Here is a 25641-nt window from a genome sequence, read left to right on the forward strand (position 1 = left end):
ACACGTCTGATGTCCTCAGAACCGAGAATCAGACACGGAAAAAACAACAAGCAAGCGTCCGTAAAATTTGCAAGTGGTAGAAGGGTGACCGTAACGGGCAACCCAACCCACCGGAAGTCGACCCGACTCGCCTCATGTCGCGATGAGGGAGAAGAGGAGGACACAAATACTAGAGACACGGGGACAGAAGTCGCCCGTGCCAGGCAGGAGACTGATACACGGGCTAAGGCTGAGAGCCATAATGCCCGTAGACGGGCCAGAAAAGATGCTGGGCTAAAAGCCCGCACCAAGAAACCCGGGAAATTAACTAGACCTCTGCCAAAAGGAGAGGGTTAGCCAACGAAGCTGAGAAAAGTGATAGGCCACAAGAATGACTCCTCACCATGCATTGCCAAAACCAATGCAAACTCAGAAAAAATCTGAATGTAACGTCCGAGGCCAACCCAAGCAAAGCTTAAGTTTGGACGAAACACCAGAACGAGTCCGATCGCTAGAGAAAGACAGAGTCAAACTCGGCGAAAGACCCACTAGGACCGAGTCCATAAGAGCAAACAACAGCCACCACCGCCAGCGGGAGGAATGGCTGTTGCGCCAGCATAGGCTAAAAAACCCGGATGCCCTAAGGCCAGCTGTTGTTCCAATAACACCGACTACAACGTCTGAGAAAGAACAACCTCTCCGGTTAAAGCCTGAGCTGAGGACTTAGCCTGAAAGGGCTGAGTCTGCTTAAATAGAGCCTGTTTTGCTGCTACAAAGCTTGAAGAGCAAAGGAAGAGACCTGAAGGTCCCTATGAGTCTCTATCCCCTACCTCCTGACCTCCAAAGCCAGGAGGCCGAAGAGAGACCCATCCACCAAAGGTGAAGAACTAAGGGAGTTTCTCGTTGATTCCGCATGGAGCTAGGCATGGGAGAGAAACAAATCCCGTCTGTACATGACCAAATGGACAATGTGCAGCAAGGACAACCTCCTCTGTTCTAAATTCACCCTAGGAAAGGTGGATAAAGCGTCCCCTGCGTCCTGCTCTTTACTGAGTGTAAAGGTCACCAAGGGCTCCGTAAAGGAGTGTCTCCGAAAAGGAAGCGAGTTCCAAAAGCTGTCTGCCCATTCCCTCCGGGGGGAAGAGAGTCCGCTCAGAGAGCTAGGGACTGAAATTGTTCCCCGAAGGCTTCGTACAAAGCCGAAGGAGTTCCGGCGCGACCAGCAAAGGTGCACGGGAAAGGGCAAACGACGACAGCATATTCCGGGACGTCTTGGGCAAAGGCAACTTCCTCTGAGCCGCTAATGGCCCGAAAGAAGAAGCCTGCGCAGGAGAGGCAAACCAAACCCGTGCGAATTCCATAGCTGGCCGTGAGGACAGTAAAGAAACAGGCACTAGAGGCAGCCGCTGCCGGAAGACAAGGGTTTGGCAAAGCTGGGAGAGAGTAAAACGGCCACCAAAGGAGAAACCTTAAAACGGACGTAGCCTTCACTCTCTCTCGCCGACTGGGAACCAGTCCTTATCGAAAAGGCATCTGCAGACGCAATTTCGACAAATAAACCCCTTCCAGGCAAGATCTGGAAGTGACTTCGTCCGCCGCTTCAAGAGCAACCTTGACGCGGGACGAAAACCCCGAGCGCGTCTGCTACCATCAACCGAACGAGAGTCCGACGTGGTAAGTGAAGGGGCTGGCTAAAAGGCCATAAGAGCCCGCGACGGGCGCTGAGCGGGGGAGGCCGGAGCCTGAAACCCTTTCCTGCCAGTCAACGGCCCAACCTCACCCCTGACTAAGAGGAGGATGAGAGGCGTCGAAGACCAAAGGCACAGGGAGTGAGGAGATCAGCATGCAGAACCCACCAACTAAGTGTGTGGTAGCTGCTGATCCGCCTGAGGCAGGAAGCCTGCAAGCCCAAAGGGCAAAACCGTGTCCCACATCACCGACGACCAAGAGGAAGTGACGGGAATGGAACCGGAAACACCAGGAGGAGCCGGAAGTGCAGCAGACACAGAGGCACCATGCCAGAGCTGGTGCTGCACAAACTGATGGCTGAAGCCCGGTAACCAATAGGTAAACCCTAGGCCCGAAACGGCAGGGACAGCGACATGTCCGCTGCTGAACGACCTATACTTTCGACGAGCGCCGGAAGCGCAACTGTCGCGGACGACTGCTGACAAAAATCTAGGCTCAAACCGGATGGGACCATAGCAGGTCCACTAACCGGTGAGCCCACACTTCCGGCCGGAGCCAGAAGCGCAGCGGTCGCGTACGACTGCCGACGTAAGACAAGGCTCAAACCAAACGTGACAGTAGCCTGTGCACTAACCGGTGAACCTGCGCTTCCAGCCGGAACCGGAAGCACAGCTGTCGCGTACGACTGCTGCCGTAGGGCAAGGCTCAAACCGGATGTGACAGCAGTCTGTGCACTCACCAGTGAACCTACACTTCCGGCCGGAACCGGAAGCGGCGCTGTCGCGGGCGACTGCTGAAGTAGGGCAAGGCTCAAACCAGAAGTGACAGTAGCCTGACGCGTGTTGCTTACAGGCTAGCCAAGGCGAGAAATGGCGAGTGGGGCGAGAAGTGCCGTTGCATAGGTACTCTCGCCGCGAGTGACGCTAGAATTTGGCGAGATTACGCTAGCAGCCTCCTACGTTGCTAGCGTGTGCTAGCGTAGCGAGAAAACATGGCGGCTATCGACTCGGTTTCATGTTTGAGGACAACAGTTTTTTCAATTGCGATGTCAACAAAGCGAATTGGGAGAAGCTGAAAAGTGGTAAGTGATGTCATTAACTTTTTGTCCAAGTTAAAGCGCAGAATAGTGTTTCTTTGTAATCCCAGCGATTTTTTTCGAACATATACTGAGATGACTTTCGTCGTTGAGAATTTTTATTCCCAATAACACATAATAAAGAAGGATTTTTTGTCTGTCAAACTGTGGCTACAGTTGGGGACAGAAACTTACCAAACTTTGGGGACATACTGAGTTGATTGCGGTGGGTGTTCTCTACATATTCAATGTTTGATCAAACGCCACCAAATGCCGCTGTAGTGTATGCGGGTATAAATTTCGAGTAGGGCAAGTAGACCTTTGACGTCAATGCATCGTGACGTCTTCCCTTTTTGGACTTATCTCTCGCGCGTGTCATGTGTATGTGTGTGTGTACATCAGTGTTTGTGTGTGTTTTGAAGAGAGAGACGGAGAGTGTGCGTGCAGTTATAGAGAGTGTGTGCGTGTGTGTGCATTCGTCAGTGTGTGAGTTGTGCACGTGTTGTCTGTGTGTTCAGTTGTGGTGTGTGTGTGTGTGTGTGTGTATGGAGAGAGAGAGAGAGAGAGTTAGAGAGAGTTAGTTGATCGTTATCACTCTCAGAGAGTACCCCAGTTACTCATCAAAATGGACTGTGTTGGCTGTGTTGCCCGTCAAAATTATTGTAAGAACCAGTTGACATGTTTCGCATATTTTACGGTTCCCATACTGCATAGGTAAAGGTGGCTTGTATAACCCGACTATTCAGTATCAAAACACTGTTTATATTTGTGTAGGTTTTAGTCATCACAACTAATCGCATTTTGCCTTTTGTTTCAGAAAGAAGATCGACACTACGTCAGATATGCCATCGCCACATGAAGACTTTCCGAATTTAGATCCACTCGGCATTGTGACAAGTCTTGATGAAAAGTATAATGACTGAGGACAGCAGTGGAAAAAGTGGCCACCTATTGCTGATTGCGTATACAGTGCAAAAGACAAATAAGCTGATGGTAGATTTCCAAATGAACACAGTAGGCTACTCTCAGATCTACTGCTGACGGGCAAGCTACAATCCAGGGCAGAGAACACTGCAGCGTTGAAATCAAACTCTTCATTTGTTCCAGGAAAGGACGTCCTTACAAATTAACATTACAACTCTGTGATACAAAGACATAGTGCATTATGATTATGTACTCTGAACAAGAGGCTGTGCTACCACAAGAACATCCCGAGAATTGAGTGGGACAGGATTAACAAGCTTCCCAGGGCTGCAGTGAGGAAGTACATGTTTTTTCTGCCATTGACCGTCATACCTTTCACATAGCCAGTATGAGAGAAAATGGTCAATGGTCTTTTTGATGAGCATTCATGCCCAAGCGTGCGGAGCTGGTGGCTAGCAGGACATTCTGTCACTGGAAAATATCAGACTTCGGACCCTCATGTGAACATGTCTGAGTGTGACCCTTGTGACGCCCATATCTTTAAGTCTTAGTCGTATGACAAATTCAAGAATACATTATCTTGCTACGCAAGCTCTTGGGTAGGTTAATGATTGTAGACAAGCTTTGCCATAATTATTATGCTGATGCAGTTTAAAAGTGTGTGTGTGTGTCTGTGTCTGTGTCTGTGTGTGTTTGTGTGCAAGTGAGGGGACAACTGCACCAACAACAAACATTCACACAGTCATTTTATCTGTTTGCTTTCTTTAGAAAATGATACATGGAGTTGATATGATGCGTTAGTTTTAACTCTGTGTGTGTGACAGAGTGAGTGAGTTTGTGTTACTGTTTGTCGAGTTCTTACGGGAGCCTTGAAGACTTGATGTATTGTTCTGACAATGACAAAAGCTTACTGATGAGACGCACAGACATAATTTGAGTTGTACATCCAACTGAAATTGAACCAAAAAAATGACCTTGTACAAATAGAACATAATGATAAGGCAAATTCGCAAACAAGACATCACAAGATTAAAAGCCTCCACAAGAAATGCCATTTTGCTACAGACATTTATTCCCTGAAAGCAATTAAGCTGTTCCCTTCTTAATCAAGACAATATAGCCAACACAACATGTGTATCCAACACTTTGTATGTCACATTGTTGTTATATTTTGATGTAAGGGCAGTAATTTCATGTAAGGACAGTAACTGCTCTTGAGGCACACACACACAAATTATTTGTTGAAGATTAAAATAATGGATGGATTAACAGATTTGAGTCATTGTAAGTAGATCCGGTTTAAATCAATTAAATAAATAGCATGGGCAGGACATGTATGTCGCATGCTGGATCACTGCATCCCAAAGCTCCTTCATGGTGAACTCTGTCTGAAAAATGTGATGTTGGAGGGCAAAAGTAAAGATATAATTATAAGGACACACTAAAAACTTCTCTAAAAACCCTTGATATTCAGTTCCAATCTCGAGAGCAACAGACCGAAATGGCGTAGTATAAGCTATAATTATTAGTGCCCAGAGAGTGGAAAAGAGAACAATCCACATTGCAGAGCAAAAGCGCACAATCCGGAAAACTAGAGCAGCCAGCACCTAAACAGTCACATGCGGGAAGGGATTCGTGGCCCAGATAAGCTCATCAGCTATCTACGCACAAATCAGACCAGACATCCAAGCATACCATGTGTCTGCGGCCATCTTCAAAAAAGAAAGACGAACAACATTTACAATGAAGGTAAATCTTCTGTTTGTTTAGGTTGGAGCTACACATAGCTAATTGATTAACAACAATATGTGGAGACAAGTCTCACTGTATAATCAATGAGTGGCAAGGATAGGATTGTGTATTTTATCAGTAACACAATCCTGGTCAAAAGTTAGTATGCTTCAGGCAGTGATGCTTATCATATTGAATTGAGAAGATAGTGACTTTGCTGGTCATCATTGACATTGATCTAAATTAAACAATTAGTGCTTTCTAACCTATTTGAATCTAGAACCTTTGGATTAATGGCGTTTAACTTTAATTCAGAGGAATTGCTATCAATTCATTTTTAACATCGTGAATCACTAAAGCTTGTGTGTAACTGTAAGATAACCATAATTTATTGTCTTGCGTTCCCAACTAGGCAACAAAAAACAAAAAAAATAGGTGTGGTTAAGGTAACATAGCCAAAATAAATAGGGTAGGAAGGTAGGCAATCACTTTTTTTTTTTAAACTTTTTTTTCTCAATAGCAGAGCAACCAAGCGTGTAGCACTCGCAACCGAAGAACTTCAAGAAGATGCCGCCATTTTTGTCATGGCAAGCGTCTGTTGGGCCTTTTTAGTAATTTCCCTTGCATCATCTGCAGGACGACTCGAGCGCTTTCGCTTTCATTGCTTTTTCTGCACTTGTTTTCTTGGGGTTTTTTTTGTTTTGTTTTTGACAAATGTAATAAAAAGTTATAGGGTCGGCCCCCAAAAATAGGGTAGGTCGGGTTATCGTAACCACACCTATTTTTCTTGGGCCCTATCAATCAGTATTGTTTTATTTACTACGTTGTGGGTTTTTTCCAGGTATGATGTTAGCTTTGTTGATTATTATTGTTTGTACTCTTGTTTTAGGGTCACAGTTTTTCGACCTCGCTGTTCTCGTTTGGGTTGTCTCCTCCTTTCTGTAAACTCATATTCTTTAATTAGCATCTTTGGTGCGTCTGATCAGCTTATAACGTAAATGACATTAAACTGAACAAATAAATAACTTGGTTCCATATTTGAACATTTGGCAGTAAGTATGTTTCTTGTGAGTCAGAAAGATCTCACCAGGAACTCAACCTTTACCCAGTTATTTCTTCACATTAAAATTTAAATGGAAGGTTACACAACGCATTCGAATATGCAACTCAATACACACTGCCAGGACTTGTTATTTACAAGAAATACAGCCTCGTAGAATGATATACGGTGGACTGTACTCAACACTTCCCTGAAACACAACAGTTATCAAGAAAGAACATTTGCAATTTCCAGTCTTCTTTGTGTGCAGACATGCAGTGATCACCACCACATTGGCCTCCTTCCTCGTCTTCATCGTTACTGTCCGACAAGTCGATGTCATCCTCGTCGACGCCATTGTCTAAAATGATAAAGTTGTGTAGAACACATGCTGAGAAAATGAATGTTGGAACTTCCCGGATGTTAGTCATGTCGAGATCTTTCAGTCTGCGGAATTTTTCATTCAACAAACCAATGGCACGCTCCACGTCGACTCTGGTCCTTGTCTGGGCTTTGTTGCAGGCAGTTTCAGATGGCCATTGTCGCAGAATGGAACCAGCAGGTAGTCGCAGAGAGGGTAGGCTGAGTCCCCAATCACATGGAATTCCGGAGGCAGATTACTTGCGACTCCAACGAGATCCGAGTTGCGGAAGACTCGGCTGTCATAGCCCGTGAACACATCCAGGAAGAGGAGATCTTTGTCGCAAACAACCTGAAACAAGTCGCGTAAAGCAATATAAAAATAATTCATCTATCTATCGGCCAGAAACTAAAAACCAACCACCACATAGACTACATACATGTCCTAACTTGCTTTGTTAGCCTAAACCGTAAGACTGAACTGGGTCCAGCTCGTCTCTGCAAAACATGGGAATGAGGTGCCTAATGTCCCATATTTTATTTATAATTCAGTGCATTTTGAGCGTAAATATGACATGCATATATAATATATATATGAAATGATAACGAATAATATAAATTCATGAATTCGAAGCTGAAATACATCCCCATTATCCATGCGTAGTCAAAGAATGCTTGACCAAAATATTAATCAATTTGATCAGAATATGAGCGCATGAAAGTGCTGCCTCAACTTTCACAAAAAGCGGGATATGACATGTATCTAAAAAAAAGAATAAAAAAAAGGTCGGAGGAACAATATGTATGTAAAGTTTTATGATGATGATTTCTTGGAATTAATACACACACCATCACCCTCGTCTGAACTCCCAACCTCGGTTAAAAAAATAAATATTATCCATACTTAAAAACACAAAAAAACCTCAAATACTTGTCTATAAATTCAAAGATTCAATTTAGAAATCATACACAGCATGTATACATGTGTGCATGTAGTGACTTAATTAAAATTACAGTAGATTCCAATGATGAAATGATACTGCTATTGTTACTCCAGTATTTCAATACAATAGGGGATAAATACACAGGCACCATAATGGTCAGGTCCTCCAACCTTTCAGTTCTGCCTACATTAACATTCCACTTATCTGAAAGAGATGTACGCGTCCCTGTTTTTATCCCTGGTTCCTGGTATCGTAATGTAAGTCCCATCAATGGCTCCCACGACGCCAGGAAAACCAGGTCTTGCTGACCATTTCCCAGCTAATCGCGCCAGGTCACACCTCCGTGGCCACTGGATAACATCTCCTGTAAAGAACAGACAATTGCATTAAAATATGCAGATCACAGTGTTAATTTTATTCCAAATTATCTGACAGTTTACCCATGTCTGTACAATTTACAATTAAAGTCCCAGCCGAACCCAACCATGGTTAGATTTCTAGTGCATTTCACTACCGATTGAGCAGCTATGAAGGCAAGTGACAGATAGGTGAAAAATAGGAAAGTAGTATTGTGTGAGATACTGGTGACTGCCGGTGTTTGAGCCCCCAGGCTCCGGATCCGGCTCGCCGGATCTCGAGCCACGCCGACTTAAAAAAACAACTCGTGTGAATCTGGTAGGACACACTCACACAGCAAGCCTTCTTCTTTTTCACGATAATGAGGAATTCCCTTTACAGGGCAACAATCCTCAGTTTGGTTGGTGCGCCTAATTACCCTAGAGTGAAAGATAAAGTGGATATTGTGCCTGTGGAAATTTAAAAAACCAAAAAAACAACAACAAAAAACATGGGTGGGTTGGTAGGCAAGCTTGCTTTACGCAATTTGCCCTGGTGCGCAAATTCAGGCCCTGGGCTCGTCTACCACCCAGTGCTACCAAGCGCAGCAACCGGGCCCCGACAAAACAATAAAACAGCACGGACAATACGGAGCAAGAGCGATAGAATCTACCTGTATCACTGCTGAGGGATAGAGGGGGGGGGGGTCTATTACTGAGGGGAGGGAGTGGGGCTGGAGAGGGGATGAATCTAGTGGGGAGGGGAGGGGGGCAGACAGGGAGTGGGTTTAGACAGGGGGTGCCTATGGGCTCGCACCTCGGAGCCAGGCCTCGACGTTGGTTCTGAAGACCTGGGGCGAGTCTGCGCTCACAGCCTCTTGGGGGATGTTATTCCAGAGGCGGATTGCAGACAGAAAGAACGACGTTCTGTGTGAGTCGGTGAGGAACTCTGGGACCTGGAGTCTGGTGGTGTGCCCCCTGGTTGATCTTGGGACCGGTGTCAGTGTGCCTTCCCTTGGGGCTACCTCGACCAGTCCACTCATGATTTTGTACATCATGGTTGCCCTGGTCGCTGTGCGCCGTTGTATGAGGGAGTCCAGCTTGAGCCTGGAGACGAGTTCCGTTGTACTACTTGTGGGTTTGAAGTCGTGCAGGATCCTCCTTGCGGAACGACGCTGTGTCATCTCCAGGCTGTCGGACAGGCCCTTTTGAGGTGGCCTGAACAGGATGGGAGCAGCCCCTGAGGTTTCGATAGACAAAGGCACTGGTTTTGTTTGCCTTCTTTTCTCTGTTTATGTAGTATTCTCTAAACTATCTTGTAATAAAAAGGGGTCTTTGATAAAACAGGAAGGGGGGGGGGGGGGGGGTGTTAAAAAAATGAGACCACTAGGAGGGTTGGGTTTACCAAGACAGTAGACGTAATTTACAGGGAATATGACGCAGTGAAAATGACGTGCAGGTTCTGGACTAACGGAGAATCGCACTTTACTTAAAACAACACCAAAGACAGGGAATACATGTCGCCCGCAAAGTGAACCTACAAGTGAGTTTCTTAGATTGCCGTTTAAAGTAGAGACTTGGCGCTAGGGACGGGTGGGCTCCGGTGTAAAATAACGGCCCTAAAAAAAGTACACTAACAGCAGTTGATGAGTTTCCCATTAATGTAATCACGCAATGGGTGACTAGCATGTTAATACAGAGTAAACCAAAATAGATAAAGCATTCTTACCTGAAAAACGTTCCTGTTCACCCAAAAGTGGCTTCGGAACTGACACTCGTTGTATCGTGGCACCGTAATTTCCACAAAGTTCACATTCCGCTCAATGTAGGCGTCCGGGACGTCGATTGGAGTTTGGTTTGCGGCTGCTTGCATTATTTTTCTGTGGCCTTGGCAGCTTTGTGCACCCACAGTTTCAGTGTCATCGACTAATTCAGATAGCACGAACTTTTGCACATCATTCGACGCCATCTTGATATGCTAGCCTCTGCCTCGTTTTCAATAAGGGCGTTGCTTAGGCTGCTAGCTACGCGAGCGCTCGCCGCGAGATATTCTCGCCTTTGCTCGCCTGTAAGCAACACGAGACTGTACACTAACCAGTGAACCTACACTTCCGGCCGGAACCAGAAGCTCAGCTGTCTCGGACGACTGCTGACGTAAGGCGAGGCTCGAACCGGACGTGAACGTAGTCTGAACACTAGCCGGTGAACCTCTACTTCCTGCGTGAGCCGGATGTGTAAGGTAATGCTCGAACCGGACGTGACAGCAGCCTGTTCACTACCGGTGAAACTACACTTCCGGCCGGAACCGGAAGCGCAGCTGCCGCGGACGACTGCTGACGTAAGGCAAGGCTCGAACCGGACGTGAACGTAGTCTGAACACTAGCCAGTGAGCCTTTTACTTCCGGCCGAAGCCGGAAGCAGCTGTCGCGGACGACTGCTGACGTAAGGCGAGGTTCGAGCCGGACGTGAACGTAGTCTGGACACTATCCGGTGAACCTCTGCTTCCGGGAACCGGAAGCGCAGCTGCCGTAAACGGCTGCTGCGAACACCAACCTTGCTGTGACCGGATCCCAGGAGGGACATGCACTGTTGCGCTACCGCAAGCGGAAGGCAACATATGCCGGCCAGGAAGAGAAGAAGCAGGTCCCCACAGGGACAGTCCAGAATCGACACGGCGGCCAGCAGCCTGGTCTAAGGAAGACCCGGAGTCTGAAGGCACAGGCATCAAAAGACGCCAAGGAGAGACCGCCGCCTACCCCCTAGGCGGGGGGCAGAACTGGCGACGAAGTCCGCCGCGGCATAGCCTCGCGAACGAGGGTATCTATCTCTGGAAAGAAGTAAGAGATAAGAGTAGACCCCAGAGCACTAGACTCTGGAGCCTAAACAGAAGTAAACCAACAGCCTTAAAGGCAAAGACGGACGACTGAGAGCCAGACGGCAAATCGTCCGTAGCAAAAATAGGCCCGAAAAACGAAGTGATTCTTGGGCCAAAAACTACAAAGACAGAGATCCTCAAAAGGAAGAGGATGCTGAGGATAAGGGCTTAGCAGTGCCCAATGCCCTAACCCTCAGCCTTGGCTCCCTCTAATTCTCATTGACGGCCATGTTAACGCCGGGAGAAAATAAACAAACAACTGAAACTAACACCGTCCGAACGGACGCAAAAACGTTTCAGAAGCAAGCAAGGAGGGCAGCTAAAACAAGCTTAGGAGCTACCAAAGGCAGCTAAACAACAAGCTATACAAAGAGATAAGCGTCCGAGTACGGACGAAAAAATCAACATAACAAACAACAACGTGCTAGCGAAAAATGGCGACCAAGAAGGAAACCACAACCACTGAAAATAGCCAAGTCCGAACGGACGCAAACATTTCAGAAGCAAGCACGCAAACAAACTAACACAAGCGTAGTAGCTACCAAAGGCAGCTAAACCACAAGCTACGAAACATCAACATAGCAAAAAAGCCACGTGCTAGCGAAAATGGCAACCAAGAAGGAAGCCCAACAACCGCTGAAAACTTCAAAGTTCAACAAACGTAAGAAATTCTCAGCAGAAAACAACGAAAAGTCAAAGACTATAAAGGAATGATCTCACCAGCTGCAAAGCCAGCAAGAAGACGGGAGCCATGGCCGGTGGGTGTCAGCAGACACCAAAACAGCCAGAGCAAAGCCAAAACACGACCGTCCGTCTCAGGTGATAGAAGTCGATTGATGCTAATCACGTGGTAGGCACCAATGGTGACGTAGTCACCCACTAATGGGAGGCAACCGCGGGTGGCAAGTACCATAGTGCTGTCACTTTTTTAGTTGTGGTTGCTTCCCTTATACCTAGACGGGTTACAAGCTCATGGTTTTACAAGTTGTAATCGGCACGCCGGCACGCGTCCACAAGTGTATCATCTTACAAGTCGTAATCGGCACGCCGGTGTGACGTTTTCATCTTTCGCCGTGGTGATATTTCGATTCTCGGCCTCGTTGATCTGGTATAAATTCTTTACTGAACAAAAAAAACACCCTTCGATAGTACTGATGAGCGACCTTGTGTACCTTACATTTATGGGGCCAAATTTGTCCAACCAATTTTTTTTAATTTAACTTAGAAATTTGATTCATCCTAAAATGTTTCCCTTCTTACTCAAGGGATGTAACCATTCGGTACACGTTTTCGAATAAATCGATTTTGGGGGTGAAATCTATTACATTTCACCACCAATTTTCTTCACATGCAAGAACTCCCACCTCTCATCATGGACTCCCACCTCTCAATGAAACAACACATCAAAAAAGTCTGTCAGACATGTTACTTTGAGATCAGAAGAATAGGTTCCATAAGAAAATTTCTCACTGTTGATGCCACTAAAACTCTCGTTACATCCTGCATTTTGTCCAGACTAGATTACTGCAACTCCCTTCTCATAGGCTGCCCTGACTCCACTCTCCAACCCTTGCAAAAAGTACAACACTCTGCTGCACGTCTCATTTTCAGAGCACAGCATCGACAACCCTGCACTCCTCTCATGAAAGAACTTCACTGGCTTCCTGTATCTGAACGTATTAGGTATAAAGCTGCCTGCTTCTGCTACAATATCATCTCTGAATCGGCACCTGCCTATCTTTCTGAACTGGTCTCTCTCTACACTCCCTCTCGCACCCTTCGTTCTTCTGATGATGCTCGACTTCTCTGTCAAGGTCGCTTTAAACGCAAGGCTCATGGCTTCCGCACGTTTTCGTATTATGGACCTCAGTTATGGAATTCACTCCCCTTTCAATTACGTCACTCTCCATCCATTTCATCTTTTAAGTCCAATTTGAAAACTCACTTGTTCCAACAACACTACGGATAGTTCCTTAGTATAGAGTCTGGGGATGTGAGATGTGCATGATGTGTTGTTTGAATCTGACAGTGATTGTATGATTTTTGTATACATGTATTGTTGTCACGCGCTTTGAACTTCTGATAAGGCGCTTTATAAATGCCCGTTATTATTATTATTATTATTATTATAAGAAACTGACATGCTTTTCGTCCATAAATAATTTCACTTCTTAATTTTACCAGTGTAACCGAGTGCCGAAACACTACGATCACCTCGGGAAGCGAAGTGCAATCAAACAGGTTTGAAAATGTTAGGGCTAATTTCTTAGCCCTATAAAAACTGTTATGCAAACCCGAAGGTTTCCATGAACATACAGACAATCGGAAACCACCAGGCCCCATCACAAACAGAATCTCACAATCCACGGGTGTTGACTTTTAAAGGCCAACAACTCGGGTGCAGAGTCTGTTGTGAAAGGAGCAGTAGCCTCCCTGTCACAATCGCCCCCGTTTGAAATGAACTTCGTCCCGAAGTTCCGAACCGGGGGACCACTGTCCATCCCAAGTTCGCAGAATGGGAACAGCACGAAAATGTTCAGTGGTCATATTATGCCATTACCTGAACATATCATGCCGAGTCCCATCCCTGCTCGCAAGCGCCAGATGTAACCGAGTGCCGAAACACTACGATCACCTCGGGAAGCGAAGTGCAATCAAACAGGTTTGAAAATGTTAGGGCTAATTTCTTAGCCCTATAAAAACTGTTATGCAAACCCGAAGGTTTCCATGAACATACAGACAATCGGAAACCACCAGACCCCATCACAAACAGAATCTCACAATCCACGGGTGTTGACTTTTAAAGGCCAACAACTCGGGTGCAGAGTCTGCTGAGAAAGGAGCGGTAGCCTCCCTTGTCACACCAGGAAACAACATTTCAGTCTTGAGTATATATCTAGGGGGAAATATGTACACAGGCGAAAGATGAAATCGTGACACCGGCCGAGGTCAACGCACGGGCGATTCGGGACAGTCGGTTCGCTTCATTGGCTGGGAAACGATACACTGCATATCCAACAGCCAATCACAGCCCGAGACACTCAGCTGGTCGTGCGTTTTGCTTTGCTTCATCCGAATGTTATACTCCGATTTAAGTAGAAATATGGTGGCGCAGTGGTACGTAATCCTAGCGGGCCCTTTGACGCGCAGAATGAAATTGTAATGGGACATTTTCATATCTACGCCTTAATGGTGCAAGGCGCACTAGTAAACCGAATCATAAACTTGATGTCTGTCCCTATCTACCGTTGACTGTTTTTGGAAAGAAAAACAAGAACACTAAGACGTGATAGTATGACGGCTTACTAGTGCCAAAACCTCATAATTGTAATTATCAAGGGAAATTAGTAATTTTCCCTTGATAATAACCATTTCCACGTGTTTATTACTAATTTTCCCAGGAAAATTACTAATTTTTAGTAATTTTCCTGGAATAATTACTAACTTTCACCTGTTAATTACTAATTTTTAGTTTTGGCTCACTTCCTGACGGATTGCTAGTGCCAAAACTAAAAATTAGTAATTTTCCCGTGAAAATGAGTAACTAACAGGTGAAAACAGTAACTGACAGCGTTAATTAGTAATTATCACGTGATAATGGGTAACCCCAGGTTTTGGCACTAGTAAGCCGTCATAGGGCTTACTAGTGCCAAAACCTCATAATTGTAATTTTCCCCAGATAATTACCATTTTCACGTGTTAACTACTAATTTTCCCGGGAAAATTACTAACTTTCACCTGTTAATTACTAATTTTTAGTTTTGGCTCACTTCCTGACGGATTGCTAGTGCCAAAACTAAAAATTAGTCATTTTCCCGTGAAAATGACTAATTATCCCGTGAAAATGAGTAACTAACGAGTGAAAACAGTAACTGACAGCATTAATTAGTAATTATCACGTGATAATGGGTAACCCCAGGTTTTGGCACTAGTATTTAGTACTAGTAAGCCGTCATAGTATTATCCATTCAGCCGATCGAGTGCACCGAATTATACTGTTCAAAAAAAGAAACGCATAGCTTGTAATATTTGGTTAATTTAGTTATATGGCTACAAGGATATCCACCAAACTGCAGAAAATGTTTATCTGGTCGTCGACCTTTCGTCCATTGCCACAAGTGAGCTCTGCACGTGACGCATGCGTTATCAGTGGCTACAATGTCAAAATTGCTCATTTGGCATGACCACTCGTCATGCTTCAGTGTAATGTCGTGAAACTCGGGGAATATTGAGCTCTCACCATGTCTTCCAAAACCCATAAAAGCGGATTGTTCGCCACAAAGAAATCAGACGACAATTCAGCGACGAAAGATGGCCCGATTGAGCAGAGAAGACCGCCAAATTGCATTGGGTCGTTTACAAGCAGGCCAAAGTCAAAGTGCAATCGCCAGGCACTTCCACGTGTCCCAGAGCACCATCAGTAGACTGTGGGTCAGGTTTCAAGCCACTGGCTCCGTTCCCGCTGACTTGCCACGAGCGGGAAGACCAAGGGCGACAACTGCTGCTCACGACCGCTTCATACGGCTCCGCCACCTCCGGAATCGTTTCCTGTCGGCCTCATCTTCTGTCCAGGCTCTCCCCGGGCCACACCAATTATCGGACCAGACCGTGCGGAACCGCCTGCATGAAGCTGGTTTGAGAGCTCGCAGACCTCACAGAGGAGCTGTCCTCACCCGCCGCCATCGCCAGAACCGAGTGCAGTGGGGCAACCAGCACCTTCGCTGGACCGTCCGGAATCACTGGAGACACGTGTGGTTCAGCGACGAGTCCTACTTCCTGCTCCAGCGACATGATGATCGGAGGAGGGTCTACCGGAGAGTAAACGAACGTTACGCGCCCAACTGTGTGGATGAGGCACCCGTTCATGGTGGTGGAGGCGTCATGGTGTGGGGGGCGATCAATACCGCTGGAAGGAGCACCCTGGTGCACGTCCAAGGGCGCATAACTGCCCAGCGATACGTGGAGGAAATTCTGCGCCCACACGCCCTTCCTCTTCTGGCTGACCAGGATGCCATATTCCAGCAGGACAACGCTCGCCCGCACACAGCACGACTCACCACCCAGTTCCTCACCGACCACCATGTCCACGTGCTTCCCTGGCCATCCATGTCGCCAGACATGAACCCGATAGAACACCTCTGGGATGAATTGGACAGACGTGTGCGCAGGCGAGAAGAAGCGCCGGCAAATCACCGCGATCTATTGCAGGCACTTCAGGAGGAGTGGGACACCATCCCACAGCAAGATATCCGGCATCTGATCCAGTCCATGCCCAGAAGGTGCTGGGCAGTTGTTGCTGCTCAAGGCAGTCACACCCCCTACTGACTTGACAGCCTCGGCACCCAATCGTATTGATTGACTGATTGATTTGAAGATGCAAATGAACTGTGTGTGCATTCAACTGTGTCCATACCAAATTTCAAACAAATAATCTAAATATTGGATTTTCTGTTAATTTTTTCGAAAAATAAAACAAATTTGGCAAGTAGCAACTATGCGTTTCTTTTTTTGAACAGTATACGTCCGGTTCTCACTATCCATACATATAAATAAGAGAGGGGGGGAGAGAGACAGAGACAGAGAGACAGAGACAGAAAGACAGAATTAAGCAGAGAGACAGAGAGAGCTTAACAGAAATAGAGAGAGTGAGAGAGAGAGAGAAATAAAGAGAGAGAGGTAGAGAGAGAGACAGTTAGACAGACAGACAAGTAGACAGACAGACAGAAAGACAGACAGAAAAAAAAGAATAGTTTCGGTGCAATTACGCCCTATGTTATGCATATTGTGTAAAAAAAAAAAATTAAAAAATAAAAAGTAAAAAGGCAACTGGTTGCAAACGCTATTCAAAAACTCTAATGAAATTATTTTTAAATCGATTTCGGAAATTTAATTTTAATCATAATTTTTATATTTTAAATTTTTAGAGCTTGTTTTTAATCCGAATATAACATGATTATATGTTTTTGGAACCAGAAAATGATGAAGAATACGATAAACGTAATTTTAGATCGTTTTATAAAAAAATAATTTTAATTACAAATTTTGCACCCAAATTAAAGCATTAATTCCTGTGTCATTTCAGTTAAACTTTCTATGCCAGTTAAGGATTAAAGATGTCTTTTACAGGGATCACGTGACTGCCGCTCAAATAAGGGTACCCTAAAAATCGATCGTACAAAAACGGAAGGGACAAATTAACCTTTGCCGGATGCCGCTTTTGACTACACACGCCCGACGATGCGGGTTTGTCTGAACCATGGCGTCCTCTTAGTTAAGATCGCCATGGTCTGTTCAAACCCATACATTTGAAAGAGGGTTTTTTACCGTTTATTTCTCTAACGACGATGCCGGTTTGTCTGAACCCATACATTTGAAAGAGGGTTTTTACCGTTTATTTCTCTAACGACGGGGTGGGTTCAGGGAAACCCACAGCGCTACTTCAGTGGGTGCATCGAGTTTCTCCCTTCACCAGTTCACCGACTTCTTGCAGGGGAGGGAGAGGGGGAGGGAGAGGGGGAGGGAGAGACTGAGAGAGACTGAGAGAGACTGAGAGACTAAGAAAGAGAGAGAGAGAGAGACTAAGAAAGAGAGAGAGAGAGACTAAGAAAGAGAGAGAGAGAGACTAAGAAAGAGAGAGAGAGAGAGAGACTAAGAAATAGAGAGAGAGAGAGAGAGAGAGACTAAGAAAGAGAGAGAGAGACTAAGAAAGAGAGAGAGACTAAGAAAGAGAGAGAGACTAAGAAAGAGAGAGAGAGAGACTAAGAAAGAGAGAGAGAGAGAGACTAAGAAAGAGAGGGAGACTGACTGACTATTAGGGTTTAACGTCCTCTTAGACCAACTGGTCTATATTGGGACAGGTATTGGTAATACGTTGGGAATATGATGTGATACTTTGACTCGAACAAGCCCGCTGTGGCTGTCTTCTTCGACACACCAGCATTGGGTTTGTCTCGTCAAAGTATCAAAATACGATCATGATAATCAGAGACGAGAGATGATGCATGAGTGTCTTCGTGTTTTCCAAGCCTTGAGACTTTCGCTGTGAACGTGGGATCTTTTTCGTGCGCATGTGTGCACACGGAGGTGTTAGGACACCGAAGAGAGTCTGCACAAAGTTGACTCCGAGAAATAAATCTCTCGCCGAACGTGGGGGTCGAACCCACGCTGATAGCAACCAACTGGCTACAAAGCCAGCGCGCTACCAACTGAGCTACGTCCCCGCCCGAGAGAGATAGAGACTAAGAAAGAGAGAGAGAGACTAAGAAAGAGAGAGAGAGAGAGATTAAGAAAGAGAGAGACTAAGAAAGAGAGAGAGAGAGACTAAGAAAGAGAGAGAGGGAGACTAAGAAAGAGAGATAGATACTAAGAAAGAGAGAGAGAGACTAAGAAAGAGAGAGAGAGAGACTAAGAAAGAGAGAGAGAGACAAAGAAAGAGAGAGAGAGAGACTAAGAAAGAGAGAGAGAGAGAGACTAAGAAAGAGAGAGAGAGAGACTAAGAAAGAGAGAGAGAGACTAAGAAAGAGAGAGAGAGAGAGACTAAGAAAGAGAGAGAGAGAGAGACTAAGAAAGAGAGAGAGAGAGACTAAGAAAGAGAGAGAGAGAGACAAAGAAAGAGAGAGAGAGAGACTAAGAAAGAGAGAGAGAGAGACTAAGAAAGAGAGAGAGAGAGACTAAGAAAGAGAGAGAGAGACTAAGAAAGAGAGAGAGAGAGAGACAAAGAAAGAGAGAGAGAGACAGAGAGAGAGAGAGAGACTAAGAAAGAGAGAGAGAGAGAGAGAGAGAGATAGAGACTAAGAACGAGAGAGAGAGAGAGACTAAGAAAGAGAGAGAGAGGCTAAGAAAGAGAGAGAGAGACTAAGAAAGAGAGAGAGAGAGAGACTAAGAAAGAGAGAGAGAGAGAGACTAAGAAAGAGAGAGAGACTAAGAAAGAGAGAGAGAGAGAGACTAAGAAAGAGAGAGAGAGAGACTAAGAAAGAGAGAGAGAGAGACTAAGAAAGAGAGAGAGAGAGACTAAGAAAGAGAGAGAGAGACTAAGAAAGAGAGAGAGAGACTAAGAAAGAGAGAGAGAGAGACTAAGAAAGAGAGAGAGAGAGACTAAGAAAGAGAGAGAGAGAGAGACTAAGAAAGAGAGAGAGAGAGAGACTAAGAAAGAGAGAGAGAGAGAGACTAAGAAAGAGAGAGAGAGAGTCTAAGAAAGAGTGAGAGACTAAGAAAGAGAGAGAGAGAGAGACTAAGAAAGAGAGAGAGAGAGAGAGACTAAGAAAGAGAGAGAGAGAGAGACTAAGAAAGAGAGAGAGAGAGAGAGAGACTAAGAAAGAGAGAGAGAGAGACTAAGAAAGAGAGACAGAGACAGAGAGAGACAGAGAGAGAGACTAAGAGAGAGAGACAGAGAGAGAGACAGACAGACAGAGACAGAGAGAGAGATAGACAGAGAGAGAGAGAGACAGACAGACAGAGACAGAGAGAGAGGGACAGACAGTCAGATAGACGGATAGACAGACGGATAGACAGACAGACAGACAGAGCAACTGACAACAGACATACAGACAGAGAGATACGGACAGACAGACAGAGAGACAGACAGTCTCTTGGAGACAAACAGGCAGACAGACACTGTTCCGCCGCTTTGGTAATTATGGGTGTAGCAGAACCCGCGCCGTCGGCAGAGGGATAGTTACAATCACTACTACTCTTTAAAAGTATGGGTTTGTGTGAACCCGCGCCATCGGTAGTGTTTATGTAAATTATCATAATCAATTAATTTTAATGTTTTGTCATGTACACACTAAAAATTTGCAGACAGAGAGCAAATTAGGTGTGTGAGAGATACTTAAAATTTCAAAACGATACCTTTAATGGTTCCAGAGTTACAATGATTTTAGTGTGTCTCTGGGTACAGGTGAACCCAGGAAGCACGGCAAAGGTTAAAAAGCCATCGAAAACTGCTGGACCCAAATTTCAATCAATTTGGTTGAACAATGAGGGTTTGAGAGTGGCATCTCAACTTTCACTAAAAGTCAAATATGACGTCATCAAAGACAAATACATTTCAGGCACCTTCGAATGTTGCTCGCAGAGTTCTTCAAAAAGCTGTCTTCGTCGTCTACAAGCATTCGCACACATCCAAGACCTTGCTTCCACGCACCGAGCTTCATGCCTCTGTTCTCACTCGGAAACACGCGACCTTCCCTCCCATGTCGTAAAACTTCTATGACTGTTAAAGCATCCTACAGTCCTGCTGTGCCACGTACAGCGATGCCCAGCTAACAACAACAACAACACCAAGAACAACGACGACGACTGTCATCGGGTAAAGACAAACTTAAATGGTTAAAAAAATCCGTACAAAAATGCACTTCGTTCGGCGAGTTTTCTTTAAGATATTCTTTTTTTCTCAAGTACACAAAAGAAATCACATACTTAGGCTATACGTTAAAACTGACCTGGAACTGAAGCATATTCGAACCCTGTATTCCTGAAAAATAAGGAAAAGAAACATATTTTGAATAATATTTGTCCTTAGTATAAGTTGAATCTTTTGAACACGAACTGCAGGGTCAGATACAACTGGCAATACAACACAAGACGGTTATTCAATAGCAATGAATGTCACCAATTGTAATAATACTCTCCCAGCACAAATGCGCCCAGTGTCACGGATTTGGTAACATCATTTTCATATTTTGAACTTAGCCGCACGACATGTATCGCAGACATAGTTTTTAGCTAATGGAGCAAAGAAGGCTTTGTGTCATTCATGCAAAAGCAAAACCTGCAATGGTGGCATCATTGTAAGTTATTGTGGCCACAACGTTATCGGAGATTATGACAATATTTTAAGAGTGGGGGAGATTGGTCTTGCTCTTCATCACCTCTTTTTCAGAGTGCAGTACCGCTAAGTAAATCTTACCCCCTGAATGGCCGTTGAGGTTGCTTGGGATCCCTCATCTGGCCATATTCAGCAATTTGCTTTTTTAAATGAGCCGACGACTGCGGGTCAAAGAAGAAATCTCCAATTCCAGCAGCGCTAACTTCCTGTCGAACATCATTGTGCCGGCTTAGAAGCTCTGCGTCCTCCAGGCGAGACTTGAGTTTCACCAGCATGGCGAGCAGCGGGTCATCAGAAGCCGACGCAAGACGACTGACAGTGCTGCATAGTGCTGCAGAACGCGCTCGTTTTTTCTCCAAGTCGCTCTTCTGGGATTTGTTGTCTTGCAGAAACTCGTCTTGCTTGTTCTGGATTTCGGCGGTTGCATCCCGACATCGTTTGTCTAGAATATTGCGTAGTTCGTCAAAAGTCGATTTAACATTGTCTTTCATAGCCTTAAACGTCGTAAGACCGTCAGCAGCAGCAATATCCAACTGACAAACCTGTAATAAGAAATTTAAAAAAAAATCCATTTGCCATTCTACACACGCAGAGGGAGAAGAGAGGATGGGAGTTACGTGTTCCAGGTCGTTTTAAAAATATGGAGTCAGTTGAGTTTTGACTTATTGTTTTTAACTTTTAATCGAATCCTTTTCGCGAAATTGCAGAGTTAGGGCGGTCCATACAAATGTACCCATTTCCATTTTGTCCCCCAAATTTGTTTGACCGTTTTATTCAGTTTTTCTGAACTAAAAGTCACACTGAATCAATCATTTGAGTAAGTTAACATGAGGCATAAAAGCAGCAACAAGAAAACCTGCAACTGTAGTTCATCCTTCTTGCCCTCAAGTTCCTTTTCCTGCTCTTTCAGCCTCTGTCGTTTCACCATTGCGGCCCCTGCAATCCCCTCCACATCCGGACATCTGCGATGGGTGGAGGTAGAACAGTTGAGACAGATGAGCTCCTGGTGTGAAGAACAGAACTGCTCCACTGGTCGGCCAGGGTGAACCGCGCATGACGACTGATAGCTCGCAGCTAGTTTGTCAACAGTTAGTGTGGCAATTTGCTTAATTTCGTGTTCTCTTGTAGCGGGAATCATCTTGTGAACCTGATAACAACAAAGGACATTAATTAGTGATTGTATTGTATGAGTCTGTTCGTGTCAAACCTATGCAAGTATTGCTTTGACACATATATACTGTTTATATTGTATACCACAAAACTATTAGCCCGCTTGAGTACGATACTCTTGTTTACACAAACACACACACACACACACACACACACACACACACACACACACACCCCTGCGCGTCAAAATATCAACCAGGCAGCAGGTTTGATCGGCAGATATCTTTGGTTCTGCCAAAATGCTTTTAATTTCAACCATCAGACATCGAAAATGATAGATTTACACTTTCTCTTCTTACAGTTCGTCACCAAACATAGTTTTACCCTCAGAGTTTAGACGCACAAAGCAATCAAGCTAAACTAGGAACAAGAAGAGCAACTGTTCGATCGATTTCTCTTTGGGGAATGGGCAAATGGGGTTGGAAAAACCCATTGTTATCGGACATTGCTTTCCAGCAGTGACTTTGACAGTTGACAAAGGTGAACCAAATTTTCGTAGCAAATTATGATCATGAAAGTCTATGATGATGCCAAAACTTATGAAAGACCTACCATTTAGCCCGGGAAATATCTAATGGGTTTTTCCCCCAGAAACTAACTAGCTAATTATGAACTTAAAAGACAATAACCATGGGCGGATCAGTTCATTTTATGGGGGGGAGTTTCCAAAAGTATATTGTGAAGATATGGGTGTGAAGGCGCGAATGCCCCCTCCCCCCCCCCCCCCCCGGAAAATTTTGAAAAAAAGGATGCAAAATTGTGCAATCTGGTGCATTCTGAGGATGATCATTACCAGTTTCAGGCAGCAGATTTTGTCACTAATTAATATCCCCCCAAAAAAACTTTTCTTTTTTTTTTGGCGGGGGGGGGGGGGGGGGGTTTCCGGAAACCCCAGAACCCCCCCCCCCTCGTCCGCCCCTGATAACGGTCAATCAAACTTTTACAATGTATTAGGATCGCCAAGAAGCTGTTCACTAGACAAGCATCAGAGTTCTAGCGCCAAGAACATTCAAGATAATAATTTTAAAAAATTTTTAAACACACATTTGTGATCATTATTCAACACGATCAATGTACCTTAAAATTCGGGGATCAACCAAACGTTTATCATGTCTAAAGGTGATTGAGTCCAAGGATTGTATCAAGTATCAAGTACCTTTGAAAAAAATTAAGGACAGGATAATTTTTCGTTTATGAACCAGAACATGACCCCGCTGTGACTCTGAAGACGACGGTCAACCGAACTTGGCCATATCTGACTAATATTATGTGAAATTCCAAGGCTCAATGTCTTAGCGGGAAAACAATTAAAAGAAACAAAAATTTCAATTTTCTGATCCGAACATGACCCTACTGTGACCTTATAATTAAAAAAAAGGTCAGCCAGGTATTTCACCAGTCTGCCAGGTATCACGCGCCAAGGAAGTGAAGTGAAGCTGCTCCAAGACCCAAAACGTTCAAGAAAATGATAATTTGGCTCCCTTTTTTTTCAAGCCCAAACATGAACCCGCTGTAACCTTAAAATTTGACGTGGGTCAACCAGACTTCCATCGTACCTGAAGGTCATCAAACCCTTGAACAGTGTGAAGTTTTCAAGCTCTAGCATCGGAGAAATCTAAAACAACAAAGTCACAGTGGTTAAGTTTTCTGTCTTCAAACAGACATCCGGTCGTCCGGCCTGCCTAGCTCTACTGAACACACGACTTTCCAGATTTCTAAGAAGACACAAACACGATTTGCATGAACGTCTCCTGACCTTGCAACATGAGGGACAGAACTTGATGCTGCACTGCATACAGAAAGAAGTCGCCTTGGTTGTGCCGTCACAAACACACACGTGTTTTTCATTCAGAACCCTGCGGCTCTCCACCGCTGCCTTTGTAATGATGTCGGTGGGGAGATCATCCACAAGAGCGGCAACATCTTGACCGCTGCACCCATGCGGGAGAATGGAGGCACGGCAGAGTGGACATCCGGCCTGGTTGCCTCCCGTGTGAAGCCAGGACAAGACACACTTGCGACAGACGAGATGCGTGCAGGGGAGGATCTTGGGGTCCGTGAAATCATCATGGCACACAGGACATTCTTCGTCACTAGGCGGCGCTGCTGCTGCCATGATTGGCTGCAAATCCAACACTGAGTCAGACTACGTGCACCAAGCTAGTGAAAGAATGTTTAGGCAGCAAGGCTGAAGACAAAACACACACACACACACACACACACACACACACACACACAGACACACACACACACTTACCACCTGGAAACGAATAGTTCGGACCAAGGCAAAAATCCTTGCTAACATTTCGAGAGAAAAAAAGCTTTAATAAAGCAGTCACTGCAGTGCCGCCTCATTAAAAAAAAATCCTACAGGTGCACAAGAACTGAAGAAGATGTCCTCAAGAATGTATATAATACCAATTCTTATGAAACTGGTTTTTGTAGATGTCCGAAACACACACACACACACACACACACGCACACGCACACATATCACGTTTTCCCAGATTTGTATACTTTCTCGTCCAAAGTTTTAAAATCAAACCTAAACTTCCGTACGCAGTTTTGTGTGATATAACTCAGTCTGCAGCAAGAAACATCCCCTAATTAAAATCAAGACTAATAATTGCCAAGCAGACTTTAACTCGACAAGGATGCAAACATGTAAGCATTCATATATGTACACCACAAGCAAACTTGCTCTATCGATCCTCACCGCTCAGGCTTTCTAAGAAATCAAAACCAAAAGTAGCTTAACTGTACCCTCGCTATTGCTGAGTCTGTCCGTCTTCAAAAGTCGTTCATTGTTTGACTTTTACTAAAGCAAACAAGTAATTAAAAAGTGCTAATGCCGTTGCTAGAAAAGTATTCGCAGTCGACACAGTCGCGCCTTGCCAAACTCAAACGGTTGAAGCGGAACTTTTGTTTGTTTGTTTGCTTAACGCCCAGCCGACCACGAAGGGCCATATCAGGGCGGTGAAGCGGAACCGAGTCCGAGTCCAAGTTCACAGTATCGATTTTCACCAAACGTAACAAAATGTCTACTACATGAAGCACTACATTTAGAAATGAGTTTCACTCGAAACGAAATATGGGACAATAAACCTACAATAAACTACCTTTAACCAGGGACATATCTCCTACAATTAACCTACCTTACAATGTGATCCCCGGATCTGTTATGCAGGTGTTGTCGGTCGGCGTGCTGACTCATATACACTGCAGTAGGCTACTTGCTTGTCGCGAGAGCCTAAAATAGAACTCAAGTCAGGTGTTCTCGCTGACAAGGAAGAATTTCGCATGCTTTCGTTTATGCAACACAAACGAAGCTCAGGGGAAATCACTTCAAGTCCCAGTCTTGCATATCTTGACGCTCTTGCAAGTCAAGCTGGTCTCTTTTTTTCTCTCTGTCTGCCTGAAAACAGTCAGTCTGTCTCGGGGGTCCTTGGCAATCCTATGATTTATATGCAATTTACCTAGTAAAAAGAGTACTTCATGTGAAGTGGACAGATGTGAACGCCGCGGTTCAATGTAATGTGTGTGTGTGTGTGTGTGTGTGTGTGTGTGTGTGTGTGTGTGTGTGTGCGTGTATGAATTTGTATCATCGTTTTGCACTTTCGGGACTTGCCAAATATCAGTGGACTGTGAAGACTGTATTGGTGCACGATCTAAAAAGCAGAACGTGAAAGTT

General features: G+C 44.9%; 2 protein-coding genes across 3 annotated transcripts; both read right to left on the reverse strand.

Moving 5' to 3' along the window:
• Positions 1-4716: 4716 nt before the first annotated feature.
• On the reverse strand, positions 4717-10264 carry LOC138982471 (uncharacterized). Of its 2 annotated transcripts, XM_070355767.1 has the most exons (3): positions 9806-10250; positions 8894-9316; positions 4717-8105 (listed from the first exon to the last, which is right to left on the reverse strand). In XM_070355767.1, exons 2-3 carry the CDS (start codon positions 9258-9260, stop codon positions 7942-7944), a joined length of 531 nt encoding a protein of 176 aa, XP_070211868.1. In that variant the 5' UTR covers positions 9261-9316; positions 9806-10250; the 3' UTR covers positions 4717-7941. The 2 variants fall into 2 exon arrangements, 1 of the variants encoding a protein (XP_070211868.1); XR_011460875.1 differs by lacking the exon at positions 8894-9316 and having other exon boundaries at positions 9806-10264.
• Positions 10265-20383: 10119 nt separating this feature from the next.
• LOC138983157 (transcription intermediary factor 1-beta-like) lies at positions 20384-25329 on the reverse strand. The gene is made up of 5 exons (XM_070356566.1): positions 25106-25329; positions 23707-24072; positions 21637-21927; positions 20862-21322; positions 20384-20426 (listed from the first exon to the last, which is right to left on the reverse strand). Exons 2-5 carry the CDS (start codon positions 24064-24066, stop codon positions 20384-20386), a joined length of 1155 nt encoding a protein of 384 aa, XP_070212667.1. The 5' UTR covers positions 24067-24072; positions 25106-25329.
• Positions 25330-25641: the final 312 nt, after the last annotated feature.

This window comes from Littorina saxatilis, linkage group LG12 (genome assembly GCF_037325665.1).
Source record: "Littorina saxatilis isolate snail1 linkage group LG12, US_GU_Lsax_2.0, whole genome shotgun sequence".
Lineage (NCBI taxonomy): Eukaryota > Metazoa > Mollusca > Gastropoda > Littorinimorpha > Littorinidae > Littorina > Littorina saxatilis.

Bases quoted from the DNA above. Each gene is read 5' to 3' on its own strand.
- LOC138982471 (XM_070355767.1), bottom strand. From the start codon at position 9,260: ATGACACAGCGTCGTTCCGCAAGGAGGATCCTGCACGACTTCAAACCC. The intron at 8,106-8,893 runs GTGCGAGCCCAT...TGTTCTTTACAG, and splicing joins CGTCGAGGCCTGGCTCCGAG to GAGATGTTATCCAGTGGCCA.
- LOC138983157 (XM_070356566.1), bottom strand. From the start codon at position 24,066: ATGGCAGCAGCAGCGCCGCCTAGTGACGAAGAATGTCCTGTGTGCCAT. The intron at 21,928-23,706 runs GTCAGGAGACGT...TGTTGTTATCAG, and splicing joins TCTGTCCCTCATGTTGCAAG to GTTCACAAGATGATTCCCGC. The intron at 20,427-20,861 runs GTAAGATTTACT...CTTATTTTTCAG, and splicing joins CCTCAACGGCCATTCAGGGG to GAATACAGGGTTCGAATATG.